Source organism: Danio aesculapii, chromosome 13 (assembly GCF_903798145.1).
Source record: "Danio aesculapii chromosome 13, fDanAes4.1, whole genome shotgun sequence".
Classification (NCBI taxonomy): Eukaryota; Metazoa; Chordata; class Actinopteri; order Cypriniformes; family Danionidae; genus Danio; species Danio aesculapii.
This window is the reverse complement of record NC_079447.1, coordinates 53054237-53071453: the sequence shown is the minus strand read 5'-3', so window position 1 is coordinate 53071453 and position 17217 is coordinate 53054237. Positions and strand designations below refer to the sequence as shown.

The window sequence follows — 17217 nt, the reverse complement described above, 5'->3', positions numbered from 1 at the left end:
CCGGAGCACCCGGAGGAAACCCACGCCTACATGAGGAGAACATGCAAACTCCACACTGAAACGCCAACTGACACAACCGAGACTCGAACCTGTGACCTTCTTGCTGTGATGCCACAGTGCTAACCACTGATTCACCGTGCCGCCCTACACACATATTAATGTTATATTAAATAAAATGTTAATAAACAGGAGACGAATAATACATATTAAATATAGTTGAAGTTTTCTTTAAAAAATGTTGTTTTTAGAAATGATTAAGTCTTTAAAACAGGCTAAATAGTGTCATTTCAAAATGAGAAAAAGATTATTATTTTGCTGACTCCGTTCTCTGATTATTTTGCTTATTTTAAGGAAAAGCTCACTTTATTTACTTATTATTTCTGAAAACAAAACCAGTTTTTGGTTGTGTAGAAAATGCTTCTTGATTAAAATGGAACTAATCTAACAAGAAACTGAAGATTTCAAGAAAATTGTGACACACAAATTAATTAATTAGAGACGATATATAATGAAATTTTAATAAACAGAAAAATTAAAATAAATAATATAAAATAAAAAATATTAAATGTAGTTGGACATTTTTAGAAAAGTAAAAAAAAATGTTGTTTTCAGAAATAATGAGTCAAAATGAAGTGAGTTTTTCATTAAAACAAGTGAAATAATCTGATGACATAATGTTATTTATCTTACTCCATTCTGCAGATTATTTAGCTTCTTTTAACAGGGTGTCCTTAAAAAGTCTTAAAATAAATGTCTTTACATTTTAAAACAAAGTTTTAGGCATTAAAAGTCTTCAATTGACTGAAATATTGACTTGTACGTCTTAAATCATTTAACAGCTCTTAATTTTCCTGTGTCCACACCCAATCATACCAGCACCTGAATACAGCATACAGTCACCAACAATACATCTCAATAAAACTGTGTGGTTCCTCACAATGGGCGACACGGTGGCACAGTTTCTGTGTGGAGTTTGCATGTTCTCCCCGTGTTGGTGTGGGTTTCCTCCGGGTGCTCCGGTTTCCCCCACATGCGCTATAGGGGAATTGATCAACTAAACTGTCCACAGTGTATGTGTGTGAATGAGTGTGTATGATTGTTTCCCAGTGATGGGTTGCGGCTGGAAGGCCATCTGCTGTGTAAAACATGCTGGATAAGTTGGCGGTTCATTCCACTGTGGCGACCCCGGATTAATAAAGGGACTAAGCCGAAAAGAAAATGAATGAATGAATGAATAACAAAAGGGTAGTGAATTTGAGCACAAGGGTTAACTATTCTTAGATATTTGAACAAGACCAAAAATATGAAGGTGAGGAAAGCATTTTTAACAGTGAAGTGGAATATATATGACTGAGAAATGATTATTATATTTAATGAACGTCTTATTTAACATCTCTACACCATAAAATCTGAAAAGCTGGTGCACAGATGATGGGAAGATTATTGAGTGTTTCCACATTTACCGATAAGATCATCTTTGATTTTACAATGGCTTCTTTAATCATGAGTGGTTGTTGGATGTGTGCATGTTTCATGGCTTATAAACTCATAGGAGAAAAACCAGATCCAGATCCATTCAAACACACGATATTATTACCAATGAACCCACTGAGCTGAACCGCCGTGAAATTGATCTACAGCGACAGATGAATGGCTCCATGTTCATCTGCGCCTTCACTATCATTAATCACATTCAGTCTGGCTTGTCTGTCCCGTGTGTTTGTCCGCCTCATTCACACTCAGAGAAACAAGAGACAGGAAGAAAAACACAAGTGACTTACTTTTTTACACCTTCTTTATTTATAATTCCATCTATGAAATCTCCTAAATGTGTGTATTAAAATAGATTGATCAATAAACTCAAATATTACCCAACGTAGCCCCTGAATATGTGCTGTGTTGGATAAATGTGCAGCTTTACCCTTTTGACTCTTGTTAATATGGATTTAAGTTCATGACCTGTATTTGTTTGATGTGTGCATGTAAAGGATATCTTTGAATATACAATATATATTTTCATATATTTACCATAAACTCCTGTGTTGACATTATTCTTGCATAAAACATTCTTACAGGAAAATATGAAAGTGTGTCCATTTCCTTTTATATTCCAAATACCTCAAGAGTGTAATGGTGTAGGTGAGTATTCCTGAAATAATAATAATAATGTCTCTTACAGATATGATTCTCACCACATCTCTTTATTATGAAGTATTTCAGTTACTTAAGCTTCACCAGCAGCTCCTCCCCTTCATCTACAGCTCCACCCCTTCACCAGCAGCTCCTCCCCATCATCTACAGCACCACCCCTTCACCAGCCGCTCCTCCCCTTCATCTGCAGATCCACCCCTTCACCAGCAGCTCCTCCCCTTCATCTACAGCTCCACCCTTTCACCAGCAGCTCCTCCCCTTCATCTACAGCTCCACCCCTTCACCAGCAGCTCCTCCCCTTCATCTACAGCACCACCCCTTCACCAGCAGCTCCTCCCCTTCATCTACAGCTCCACCCCTTCACCAGCAGCTCCTCCCCTTCATCTACAGCTCCACCCCTTCACCAGCAGCTCCTCCCCTTCATCTACAGCACCACCCCTTCACCAGCAGCTCCTCCCCTTCATCTACAGCTCCACCCCTTCACCAGCAGCTCCTCCCCCTTATCTGCGGCTCAACTCCTTTACCAGCAGCTCCTCCCCATCATCTGCAGCCCCACCCCTTCACCAGCAGCTCCTCCCCTTCATCTACAGCTCCACCCCTTCACCAGCAGCTCCTCCCCTTCATCTACAGCTCCACCCCTTCACCAGCAGCTCCTCCCCTTCATCTACAGCACCACCCCTTCACCAGCAGCTCCTCCCCTTCATCTACAGCCCCACCCCTTCACCAGCAGCTCCTCTCCTTCATCTACAGCACCACCCCTTCACCAGCAGCTCCTCCCCATCATCTGCAGCTCCTCCCCTTCACCAGCAGCTCCTCCCCTTCATCTACAGCTCCACCCCTTCACCAGCAGCTCCTCCGCCTTATCTACAGCTCAACCCCTTCACCAGCAGCTCCTCTCCTTCATCTACAGCACCACCCCTTCACCAGCAGCTCCTCCCCTTCATCAACAGCTCCACCCCTTTACCAGCAGCTCCTCCCCTTCATCTACAGCTCCACCCCTTCACCAGCAGCTCCTCCCCTTCATCTACAGCTCTCTGTTCTTGCCTGTTGTCATTCTCCAGTGAAGGATTCATATTTCTGAATGCTAAAGATATGATGAATTAGCATCATTTACTGAGTGGAGATCTGAAAGCAGTCAGCCGTGCACATCTTCAGATCATTTATGTTTTATAGATTTCTCATCTTAAACAGAGGCGTGCACACTTGTTTTGTATGTACCTTCATTTCTCTGAATCCCAATAAACACATTTGAGAAATGATCTTAAATCAAATGCTGGACGCTTTCTGGCAACGTGTTATAAATGAGGCCCTGAACGGCCATCGGACTGATTTCAGCTTCCAGTGACGGATGAGATGAACCCTGCACTGACACACACACACACACACACACACGCACACACACACAACATATAATCATAAATCAAATCAAAACCAGTGAGCTGTGTCTGTCTGTCTGTCTGTGTGTCTGCCGCATTCACTGTTTTTATAATAGAAGATAGATGATCTCCAATAAACCACTATAATAACAACTTACTTTAAAACCTGTATTGTTTCTTATTGTCTATCTATCTATCTATCTATCTATCTATCTATCTATCTATCTATCTATCTATCTATCTATCTATCTATCTATCTATCTATCTATCTATCTATCTATCTATCTATCTATCTATCTATCTATCCATCCATCCATCCATCCATCCATCCATCCATCCATCCATCCATCCACACCCCACAATATAAATACTGTAGTGATTTATAGTACTATATTCAGTATAGTTTGCACTATTTCAACATTACCTCGTTGCTTGATGTTTAAACATTCATTCAATGCTGCTTTCAGGGTAATATTGATTTGATTTTACTTAAACAAATGTTGATTTTGTGACCTTTTTAATGTATTTATTATCGTTGAAATATTATTTCAGGTTGCAAAACTGGCTAAAAATCAATCAAAATTTCTAACATGGTTTTAATGATAGATTGGTTGATGTTTTAACATTTATTCAATGTTGGTTTCAGTGTAAATATTGATTTAATTTTAGAAGAAAATGTATTGATTTTGTGATCATATTGATTTATTCACCATCGCAGTAATTGATCTAATGCCACCACAGTGAAATCGCATTATTTCAGGGTGCAAACCTGGCTATATCATTGACAGTTTGGTTGATATTTTAACATTTGTTCAATGTTGATGTAATCTGCTGTCATACTATAGTAAAGTAGGCCTACTGGAGTTAATCCAGTGTGGTATCAATATAAACTAATTACCAAATATACTGTATTTTTGTTTAAACTACTTCACCGGAGATAGTTCACTCAATACTGAAAACTGTCATCATTTACTCACTTTTCACTTGTCAAACCAGTTTGAGTTTCTTTCTCGTGTTGAACTGAGAAGATATTTAGAGGAAAGTTGAAAACCTGACTCCCATATAGGCTATTTGTTTTTCTACTGTGGAAGTCAATGGTTACAGGTTTTCAGCTTTCTTCAAAATATCTTCTCTTGTGTTCAACAGAAGAAAGAAACATATAAAGCTGTATAAACAACCTGAAGGAGAGTAAATAGTAAATGTTCATGTTTGGGTGAACTATAAGTGTTCTGGAAGCTTTATTTATTCATTTTTTTCACGTGGGCCTGCAGTTCTTTCAGCAAACACCAGCTTGGGATATACTCTATTCATAAACACAGGTAAATAATTCATAAATAATTGGCTGCACATATCTGACAGGATTTACATACATACATTTGGCGCCAGAACAGCGCTTCATTCACTTCCTGGTTCCCGCGTCATCGTGACGTCAGTTCCTCGCTCTGAACTTCAGCATAGATTCTGCTTATCAATAACAGCTCATCTTCAACTTTTGTAACGTTGCGCAGTTTTCCAGCTTTCCCCGTGTAGATTACCGCAGCTCCGTGCTCTCCGGTAATGTGATTTTGCCGCCTGTGTGTGTTTGCAGTGTGTAACAGCACTGCGTGTGTTTGTGTTGTTATTTATGAACTCTGCTTCTGAATGTGCAGTTGTGATGGCTGTGGACTGGCTGGGGTTCGCTTATGCTGCTGCTCTGCTCTTCGGAGGTTTTTTGGGATATAAAAGAAAAGGTATGGATTGATTTTTATGCACATTTTAAGCTGTAACCCATATCACATGGATTTAAATATGAGTAATAAATACATCTCTGTGTGTGTAAATAGATGCCAAATTAAATATTTGGTTTTGACCCCTTTTGTGTTGAAGCTTCTGGTGCCCATGTCAAATTTTATGTCGTGTATAATACTTTCTAAAGTGATATGAATGATACTGTCATATATGTACATATATTTATACAGGCAACATGAAGAGGACGTTTTTAGTCATGAATTTGATGCTTTTGGAAAATGTTTTTCAATATCTTCAACAATGTTTCACTTATATATTGTGAATAAATTGCACTTCTTTATGGGAAACGTGTGCAGCTTATAAACCACATTTATTTGTTAATAAATACAATTCCGGTTTATTTGTACAGCGCTTTTCACGATAACTATCATTCCAAAGCAGCTTTACAAAAGATCCATATAACATTACAGTAAACATCAGTAAGAGTTAGACTGTTGTGGACTTTTAATAAGTTGCTATAAATGTTCACTGTTGGCTTTTCGGCACTCTTCAACTAACAATTATATGATATTAATACTGTATTGTATTATGAACGTGATACCATGCCCACATGAGAAAATACTGCAGTAATCTTCAGTAATACTGTTGGGTTTTTGAACCATACTATAGTAAAATATATTATGCAGTTTATCATATAGCATGTACAACTCTTTGTTAATGAATGTTCCAGCATACTGTGCTATTAACTCATAAACTGTTATAAATATTGTAGTATACTACAGTAAACTGTGCTGTATTGTAGGATAATATAATCTATAGCTGTGGAAATCTGCAGTATTCGGTTGTTTATAATACTGTAGTTGATGCGTTACCATAGCAACTGTAGAATCACCACAAAACATCTATTAAAATAGTTGTTGTTACCATAGCAACTATAGAATCACCACAACATGTCTATTACAATAGTTGTTGTTACCATAGCAACTGTAGAATCTCCACAAAATGTCAGTTAATATGGTTGTTTGTTACCATAGCAACTGTAGAATCACCACAACACATCAGTGACTAGTTGCTACCATAGCAACTGTAGAATCACCTCAACACATCGATTGCTATAGTTGTTGTGTTACCATAGCAACTGTACCATCACAACACATCAATTACTATAATTCTGTTACCATAGTAACTGTAGAATCACAACAGCACATCAGTTATTGTTGTTTTACCATAGCAACTGTAGAATCACCACAGCACATTAATGACTATAGTTGTTACCATAGCAACTGTAAAATCATCACAACACATCAGTTACTATAGTTATTGTTTCCATAGCAACTGTAGAATCATCACAACACATAAGTTACTATAGTTGTTGTGTTACCATAGCAACTGTAGAATCACCACAAGAGAACAAGCACTTATCTATAGTATGGTTATAAGACACTACAGTTTTTACTATAAGTTACTGTAGTATTTTTTCCATGTGGGAGGTGATATAATTTTGCATATGTGCGAATGCTGTGTGTGCAGTGTCAGAGTGCTGACTGTGTGTGTGTGTATGTGTGTGTGTTTTCTAAGGGAATGATTAGGTGTTAATAGTTGAATGCTGTTGTCTTCTTCAGGCAGTGTGGTGTCATTAATCGCCGGCCTCTTCTTCGGAACTGCGTCTGCTTATGGAGCTCTGCGAATAACACTCGATCCGCAGAATTACGGGATCTCTCTGCGTAAGAACAACCCATTCTCATTCACGGTGTATACTCGCAGTCAATAAGATCTGGTTTTAGCTTTTAATTCCCTCTGTGACTGTAGTCTCTGCTGGTGTTCTGGCCGCTGTGATGGGAATGAGATTCAGGAAATCGGGGAAGTTAATGCCTGCAGGAATCATGGCAGGACTGAGGTAAAAGTTCATGTTACTCAGAGGTTTACTGTGTCCGTATATTCAGTTGTGAAGTATCATCAATCACTGTGTTAAGAAGTGTCAATATTATTCAGACTAGGGCTGGCTGAGATGTAGTTGAACTCATGTATATAATATAAAATTATACATTTTAATGTGCTTTTCTAAAACCCAAAGCACTAAATATGCATGTGGGAGATTCTACAGTTCATTTAGCATCTTCAAGATAAACTTTAATGAAGCAGTTTTAATTAATAACACAACTTATATCAAGTTATCTCTAAAAACAATGTGTGTATGTGCATTTAGAGACATTTTGTGTTGAAAATATGAACTTAAACATGACCTCTATAGCTATTTTTGCCTCCTAAATCATAAATTCAGCTTTAATTATCATCAAATAATTAATTATTTAATTAATTTTCAAGTTTTTTTGTGTGTTTGGGTTAAATAAACATTCCTTTTCTGTATTATTTGTCATTTCAGTTATTAAAAATATCAAAATAAAAAATCAAGGATGAGCAAATCATGACAAAATCTTTATGTTTGTGTGATCTGCCCCTTTAAATACTGGAGGGAGCTTTATACGTCTATTTTATATATAATTAACTTCTATCTATATATCATAGCAATAAACTAGCAACAAATAAAATATGCAGTGTTTTATATATTGACCAATGAAGTGTAGTATATCTTGATTAAAATAACACTGTGTGTGAAGTTAATCAACATGAACACACAGAAATGTCATATTAAATCCATATATTTATTGATCTGAATGCATCACATCACTGTAGTGAAGATCAGTATTTCCAGCAGACTCCTCGATGTTTCTCCTCTTTCAGTCTCCTGATGGTCATCCGGATCCTGATCTTCTAGAGCTGATGGACAGACTCACACCCGTTGCTATTTCCAGTGCCATCTTGTACATTCCTAATAAATGTCTTCATTTTACTGCCTCTGTTTTGTTCTTGTACCAGTAGTAAATTCGATTGCTTTTCTACTTGAAGAGGTGGATCAACACGGCCTTCACCGTTCTCACATACTCCTCATCCGGTGGAGATTTTCTAGCGCTGCCCGGCTGGAGGAACTTGCTGATCGCTGGTAAAGCCTTCATTTGTTCCTGAAACGCCTGCAGAACACACGAAAGCTTAAAGGGGAGCTATTATGACCCTTTGTACATGATGTAAAATGCGTCTCTGCTGTCTCTAGAGTGTGTGTAGTGGAGTTTGAGCTGAGAATAACACACAGATAATGTTCTCCAGCTCTCTGAAACTGACCCTTTCAGGCTTTGATCCTAATTGTGACTTTTTGGTGACTGTCGCTTTAAATGCAAATGAGATTGTGCTCTTTTCAGAAAAGGGCGGAGCTATAGCTCCACATCTATAATCCTCTTAGTCTATGCTGACATTATCTTCAGCAGCTCAAACACTCTAATGATGGACAGACGGCTGCTTCTCACTCAGGGCTGCTGTTTATGCTAATGAGGGAGAGATAGGCACTAGTGGGTGGGGCTTTCCCCCTCTGATGACACGTACAAAGGGAGAATGCCAATCAAAGTGTTTCATTCATCAAGTCTGATTATAAAAACTACAAATAATTCATGTTGACCATTAGAGGGTGGAGATATTCACACACTGCTGGCACACAACTGGGGTTAAACTCCTTATGAAAGTGATTTAATAATATTATTATTTATATAAACTTATTTGTAATGCGCTTTTCTTAAACTCAAAGCGCTACAAGGCAAAAATACTAGCAATACGAGGCAAGCAAAACAGCACAACAATAAAAGATGCAATGAAACAATACAAATATCAACCATAAGATAGAATAAAGTCAACAAAACAATCATCCTAAGTTAAAAGCAATGCTGAAAAGGTCTTAAGAAGTCTCTTAAAACAGTCCAGAGAAGCAGCCTTCCTAATCCATACCACAGCTTAGGCGCACTGTATGAGAAAGCCCTCCCACCCATGGTCTTGAGTTTACACCGTGGCTGATATAAGGTAAGTCCCGATGCAGAATGAAGACTTCAAATGAGATTTCTGCATAATAGGACCCCTTTAAGTTAAATATAATTTTCTAGACGTGTAAAAAAACATTTTTTTATGGTTTTAGTTTAACTGGTTTTTATTGGGGAATAACATTTAAGTCGACCAATCAGAATCAATTATTCCTGAGAGTGTGTAATATCCATAATTAGCCAACATTGACAGATTATTAGGTGTGAACATAATTTAGTTAATGGCAAATGAGGAGTAATTGTAGTGTTTCCACTAAACCTGAGCATATTACTCTCTCAGTATTATTGTATATCTGTCCAGCAGTGCTGTGCTTTCCATTTGAATTAAATGTACAGGATTGTGTGGTTAATGAAACATGAGGAACAACTTGTGCAAGTTTAAGACTTTTTTATTTTCCCCCTCAAAATTGAGACTTTGTATTGTCTTTCTGAAATAAGCATCTAATTCTGAGGGAAAGGTTGAATTGAAAGATATAAACTCAGAACTGTGAGCAATAATGCAACACTAAACATAATTATGAACCAGAAATCAGAACTGTCTGCAAATGTGTAACTTCTGTTCACCCAGAATTGCGAAATGCAAACTCGCTGACACTGCTAAACTCTTTTCAAGACACAGACATGCTTTATTTGAGGAAAATTAGGGTGGAAATCTATATTATAGGTCAGATTTTAGGGTTGAGGAGGAAAACTGTAAAAAAAGCACCTGAATTTTGGGAAATGCGGCCAGTATTGAGGGAAACAGCTCCTGCAGCATCAGCGTAGCTTCCAGAAGATGAACATCAGCACGGCTCAGCTGCTTTCCCACGAGGAAATTAGAGTTTGCAAGAGCCTAAACAAGCGAAACAGAAGCATAAACCGTAACTGCATGATTATATATATCCAATAATAGGAATCGTTTGATAATGGGAAGAATACATTATTGTCAGTGTGAATTGTAAGTTGCTGCAGACTTTCATTTCAGTATGATGATGTATTTAAAGCTTAAGCAGAATATTGAGTAGGGGCGGGGTTTGTTTTTGAGCTCCGCCCCTCATCTTTCACTTGTAGCAAACTAATGGTTTGATGGGCGTGGCTAAGCATATTTCACCCAATCAGAGTCATCAGTTAAGGATTGTTCCAGAGCAGATGGGCAGATTTTGATTAATTATTTACAAAACAAACTGGTTTAATTGAATTTTTCCTCACACTAAGCACAATACCTGTAAAGATAAAGACATTTAGAAATGTCTTACCTTCTCGAACACTGGAAGGAAGCGCACTTTGGCCTTTTCCTCGATATTACTGAAGGTTTTCTCTTTGTTTTCGGCAGGTGTGAACGGAGACACCATGATCATTTCCATCAGATCTATCAGACCCTCTGTGTAAATGTCGATCCTTCATGAACAAAAGTACAAGCGGTCAATATGGTGCAATAATGATTAACGATCAATTAATATATAACTGATATGTACATGGCTCGCTCTTTAAGGTCTTTTCCATAGAGGTTGTATTTTCCTGCGATGTAATTCAGGATGGCCTTCGACTGTACGAGTTTCATCCCGTCAATCTCCACCAGGGGAACCTGCTGGAACATCAGGTCTCCATCTGCATTAAACACACACTCACATTACTCTTAGTATTATTAGGGGCAGTTCACCAAACAGTTTAGTTTCTGCCATCATTTCCTCATCCTCCAAACCTGTTTGAGTTTCGTTCTTCAGTCGAACACAAAGGAAGATATAGCCCATTTTGAGCAACGTAAACGATGATGATCCTAATGTATTTCATGTTTTATATTTTTCATTTCCATTGCTTCTAAGAAGGCCCACATATTGATAATAATGTTATTGACCGCTGTTTGATTGATTAAATTAACAGTAATTAAATTATTTGACAAGCCGGAAATGTTCATGGGCCAGTGACATCACCACATTGAAATGGTCTACACTGAAGAATGCTGAAAAACAGTCGTGCGTACTAGTAAGGTGTACCTAATAAAGTGGCCAGTGAGTGTATTTTTGTGTTTATTTTAAAGGTAAATGAAGGTTATACAGTGTGTTGATAATTGCGGAGCTCCTCTATAAATAAAAAGAAGAAGAAAAAATATCCTGCAAGTTCTGAAAGACATCAAACCTCAGCCAGGGAAGAAAAAGTACCGTAACACATTACTTAACATAAAAAAACAACTAAGTAATGCAACTAGTTACTATTTGGGGAAATAACTCAATATTTTTATGCATTCCTTTACACTGCCCCGACACTGCACACAATAATACCACATTAACCCGATATTTCACATACCGTTCAGGAGTTTGTCAAACTGCTCCTTTTCCGTGAGAAACACCTCCTCGAACTGTGAAGAGAACACACAGTTGCAAAGTTAAGTCGGAAAAACAGATTTGTTCAAAAGAGATTTCCTAATGAAGCAATAACGATCATAGTGCAGTCACTAAAATAAATAATACTCATTAACTGTCATCATAATACAGTAATAATACTCATCTTTGTCACTGTCCTTCTAACCCAGGTGTTACCCAGCACATTTTTCATAAATTCCGATTAAATATTTAGTGTGATCGCACGAATTCGAGGTCAGTCGTACGGAAATCGTTGAAAATATGAAGGTTTTTAAAAGGAGGTGTGGCTCCAAACCCCGCCCCTAAATCCAACCATCATTGGGGGATGAGCAAATCCTACTAAACTATTAATGAGCTCATACAAATTCATACAATTGGTCACTGAATCAAACAGTAACGGATTGCCATGAGATAACTATTGTAACAATTGTAACTACTGTACGTTTTGTCAGTTTAGCGAATAATTTGTGTAAATTTGTACGAGTTCAGTCGTACGAAAATGTACAATTTTTAAAAGAAGGCATGGCAGAAAACGCCACCCCTAAACCCAGCCGCCATTGGGGGATGAGCAATTTGTACTAAACTGAACGAATTAAATTATACAAATTCATACAAGTTATCCACTAATTCAAAAAGTTACGAACTGCAGTGGGATATCATTGATATTACACGTGACTATTGTACAGTTTGTCAGTTTAGTAGCTAATTCCTACAAATTCATACAAATACAAAAATGTCAAACTTTTTAAAAGAGGTGTGGCACCAAACCCCGCCCCTAAACCCAGCTCTCATTGGGGCAAATCATACTAAAATGTAAGAACGAGACTACAAATTCTTACGAATTAGTCACTAAATCAAAAAGTTACGAATTGATGTGAGATAGCATTGATATTACACACATGTATAAACGTAACGGTTACATTTAGTCAGTTTAGAGGTTTATTCATTCAAGTTCAAAATACGAAAATCTAAATTTCTAAAAAGAGGCGTGACACCAAACTCCGCCCCTGAACCAACCATCACTGGGGGATAAGCAAATCATACTAAAATGTACGTACAAACCTCTATGAATTAGCCACTTGATGAGCAATTCGTACTAAATTGTACGAATTAAATCAAACAAATATGAATTAGCCACTAAATCAAAACGTTACAAACTGCAGTGAAATAGCGTTATTACACACATGTATAAACGTAACTCATGTACGCTTTGTCAGTTTAGTGGCTAATTACAACAAATTCATATGATTTCTGAATATGAAAATGTACAACTTTTTAAAAGAGGCTTGGCACCAAACCCCGCCCCTAAACCCCTTTGTCATTGGAGCAGTTCATACGAAAAATGTATGAATTAGCCACTAAATCAAAGAGTTAGGAATCGCCGTGAGATAGCGTTGATATTACACACATGTATAAATGCAACTATTGTACATTGTGTCAGTTTAGTGGTTAATTCTTACAAGTTCAGAATACGAAAATGTAAATTATTAAAAAAGAGGCGTGGCACCAAACTCCGCCCCTAAACCCAATCACTGGGGATGAGCAAATTTTTGTAAGTACAACTTCTTACTAATTAGCCTCTAAAATCAAAAAGTTACGAATTGACGTGAGGTAGAGTTGAAAATTGCGTAAACCTAGTAATGAAAAATGTTAACCCCTTCTTACCCAACCATCTTCAAGTGTAGCTACTTCTCAATAGTTCAATAGCAGGTGGAGACACATTAATATAACTGTGACATTAGCATGTGCATAAGCGATTTTTATTGAATATCTTAAGTTAAGTTCCATGCATGTAAGTGTAAATCCAACATCAACAGAACGATCATTTGCAGTGTTTCTGCAACAAACCTGGACTCCAGCAACAGCCAAAAGCCACCGGATCGACTCCATTTTCCCTCTGCCATTGAAGTAATGCAGCACAACTTTCCCGGACATTTTGAGAGGATGAAGAGACTCCTGAACACTTTCTGCTGGGATTGACTGAAGTGCAGGAGTTTGGGTGTTTCAGCACATTTATGCTCAGGGTCTGCTGCTGTTGCGTAACGCAGAGGCGGAGAAAACCCTAATCCATGACTAATGGCCACTGGGACAAAGGGAAAGCACACTCACACATACACAAACACTCCCAGTAAGTTGCACAGTTTTACAGTCTCGGTGATTTATTGGCATGGCAAATATTTGTGCATTTGTATTGTCAAAGCATTGCACATTCAATCAAAAACTGCACATTAACAGTGCAAGATAACACAATTTAACAAGATAGTATTTGAAATATGTAGCTAAGCTTTTAATATTAGGGTAATGGGATTGTTAAAAAGATAATGACCGAGAACAAAAAAGGTTATTATTTATAATAATAAATATACATACATATATAATATAAATAAAGTTTAAATGCAGTACAAAAATATACTGTACATTCTAATGTATGTATTGCCTAAGCATTTGCAACGTGTACATTAAATAGAACATATGAAAACAAACTACACAGTAGCAGTGATAAAAATGCAATAATAATAAATAAAATACAATGATGATTATCTTTATCTCTCTCTCTCTCACACACGTATTCTCTCTCTCTCTCTCTCTCTCTCTCTCTCTCTCTCTCTCTCTCGTTGATAATAAATCTCTTTCTGTGTTTTGTACATTGTGTTGGGCATAAAAGTCTTTATTGATAGAATGAATTTTACATTGGGTGACATGGTGGCTCAGTGGTTAGCACTGTGGCCTCACAGCAAGGTCGCTGGTTCAAGTCCCGGCTGGGTCAGTTGGCGTTTGCATGTTCTCACCATGTTGGTTTCCTCCGGGTGCTCCGGTTTTGGGGAATTGATTAACTCAATTGTCCGTAGTGTATGAGTGTATGGGTGTTTCCCAGTACTGAGTGGCAGCTGGAAGGGCATCCGCTGTGTAAATCATATGCTGGAATAGTTGGTGGTTCATTCCACTGTGGCGACCCCTGATGAATAAGGGACTAAGCTGAAGGAAAGTGAATGAATTTTATGTTTGTGGATTTTTAAATATTTGCTAAGGTCGGGCTCATTTTTGGTTTTAAGTTTATTATTTTTGTTGTCAGAAAGGCAAAATAGCTATTAATCTGACAAGAAAGGAAATATAAGTGATACAAGCATTACAGATGTCTGTATTTTATAAACTTATAAGGAATATTGAATAATCAGGTGATCTGTTGAAATGGTGAAATCGTTTTTTTTTTGCAAAATGTGACGTTTATTAACTATTTTCCTTAATTGTATAACAATTCAAAGCACACACACACACACACACACACACACACGCACACACACACACAATCTCATGACACAGTGTGAATTTTTACCTGCAGCGACCACAGATTCCAGCATTCCTGATGTCAATAATCCCCATAGTTAAGCATATCTGGCACACAATTACAGAGCAGATCAGTTTCTGCAGATAAACACTGAGTGAATGAAACACATAAAGGGTAAAATCCTTGAGTGATTATAAAACGTTCAGTTCTGCACACCAATTAGATAAAGAAAAAGTGCTCCGTCATTATAAAGCCTATAACCTGATGATCTTTACTGCTCCATGACTAATCAAATCATAACAGTGACTCGTCAAAACACATGCATTTAGCAGACACTTTCATCCAGAGCAACGTTTGTGCTTATATGATAGAAACGACATCAAATAAATCACAAGACATTTTATATCTTAATGATGGCCAATCACACTTCATTGCACAAAGAAGAGTCTATTCAACTTTTATGATAAACAACATGAAAGAAATGTCTAGATTTAGACAGAAAAGTAGGAACATTCAATCTTCAGATAAAATTACTCTCAACTAGACTATTAATTTGGCTTGTGTTTACTCTTGATTGAATAGTTTTTTTCTGCTTGTCTTAGAAATTTGAGTTTATAGTATAGTTTTAATTCTGCCTAACTGAACCTGATAACCCAAACACAATAGATAAGCAATAATATCTGCTGAAAATATTGATTTTCAATAAATAATAAAGCTAATTTCTGCTAATTTCTGATTCTGAATTTTTTTTTGTAGTCCACATAGGAATATTTAAAGGAATATTTCAAATATAAAATGCATGATGTACCAAAGAAGGCTACAGTTTTGTTCACTTAAAGTTTAAGTAGCCTATATTTGGGGTATTATAGATTTATTCCAGTGCTTACAAACTAAACTGTTTATAAAGTAACAAGTGTTTTATAAGCTTTCAGTATAGTTTCATTTCTTTCTTTATCGTCTCCCTCACGAGAGATTAATTTGTAGAATAGTTGTGCACTAAAAGTTGATTCAAGTTTTAAATTATAATAGTAAACCGAATATTGTTGAGTTTATCCATATTTGACCCAACATTGATTTACAACAACCCATTGCACCACAATATGAGTTTTCACTTTAGCTAACATAAATTCAATCATTTTTGATGTCAATAATCGCCATAAATAAGCATATCTGGCACACAATTACAGTGCAGATCAGTTTCTGCACGTTCATTACAGACTAATCTAGATTTTAAAAGTGCTCTGTCATTATACAGCCTATAAAGCCTTAATACAGCCTGATGATCTTTACTGCTCCATGACTAATCAAATTATTAAAGTGACTCGTCAAAATACATGCATTTAGCAGACACATTTCAACGTTTGTGACATATATCAGAGAACATTTTATAACTTATAATGGTCAATTACACTTCATTACACTCTTACAAAGAAGTTTATTTATTTTTATTTTAAAGAACCAGAATGAATTTTTCATATTTAGACAGAAAAGTTGGAATATTCAATCTAAAGTATTTATTTGGCTTGTGTTTGCTCATAATAAATAGGTTTTTAAACAGAGTAAGAACTAGATGTTATTTAGAAACCTGTATTCTACATTAGATATCAGTAACAAGTATGTACCGTTTAAACAAACAACAAAGCAACTTTTCTAACAAAACATACAAATTAAAAACAAAATAAAATTCAAGTTCACAAAAATAACATCACAGATATAATGCGCAAAAACTTTAAGTAACATAGTTCGCTTTTCCATTAACTCTTTAGCTACTTGTAGCCTATCTCCATGTCTGACATTACTGTTATACACTGAGAGTCCACATAATACAAATCAGCTATTAAAAACCTGTCAAATGTGTTTATGATTATCTCTTCTATGAAATTTGTCAAATAAAATCAAATTAACTCCGCATACACGCTCTTTTATCCACTTTTCTTTACGCTTCCGTGACGTTCAGTTTAGCGTAACCAGAACGTGCCGTGACGTTATCCAATAGCAGCTCTTTGTTTTTCAATAGCAGCGAAGCATTCTGGGAAATGTCCACTGCAAGCTCTTTAAACCACTATAAAGCATTAAAAACACATTTTGAAACAGAGTGAAGCATCATATGTTATTCATAAATATGAGTACATTCGATATTACTAATAATCAGTGATTCATTACCGTCGATGAAAACGATAACGTGTACGCGAGGTATATAAAATACACGCCCACCTCAGTATATTTGGATGTGAGGGCGATCTGGCTGCGACATCTGTCACCCCATTGATCGCTAGGGTTGATTCGGCTGATCTGGCTGGCTAGGCGGGTGTCCCCTCCCTCCCTCACCGCTCCACGTGTGTCCCTCCCGAAGCTCCGCGCTCGGTGGAAGAGGACGAGTTTCCCCCGGCGGACACGAGCATCGCTGGTATAGAAGT

The 17217-nt window shown here is 37.0% G+C and overlaps 2 protein-coding genes across 2 annotated transcripts; one reads left to right on the top strand and one right to left on the bottom strand.

Moving 5' to 3' along the window:
* Positions 1-4949: 4949 nt before the first annotated feature.
* On the top strand, positions 4950-8106 carry tmem14a (transmembrane protein 14A). Its single transcript, XM_056470573.1, has 5 exons — positions 4950-5081; positions 5177-5257; positions 6878-6979; positions 7065-7152; positions 7998-8106. Exons 2-5 carry the CDS (start codon positions 5182-5184, stop codon positions 8029-8031), a joined length of 300 nt encoding a protein of 99 aa, XP_056326548.1. The 5' UTR covers positions 4950-5081; positions 5177-5181; the 3' UTR covers positions 8032-8106.
* gsta.1 (glutathione S-transferase, alpha tandem duplicate 1) lies at positions 7900-13557 on the bottom strand. The gene is made up of 6 exons (XM_056470572.1): positions 13363-13557; positions 11459-11510; positions 10630-10762; positions 10411-10552; positions 9882-10007; positions 7900-8284 (listed from the first exon to the last, which is right to left on the bottom strand). Exons 1-6 carry the CDS (start codon positions 13447-13449, stop codon positions 8153-8155), a joined length of 672 nt encoding a protein of 223 aa, XP_056326547.1. The 5' UTR covers positions 13450-13557; the 3' UTR covers positions 7900-8152.
* Between the last annotated feature and the right edge of the window lie 3660 nt (positions 13558-17217).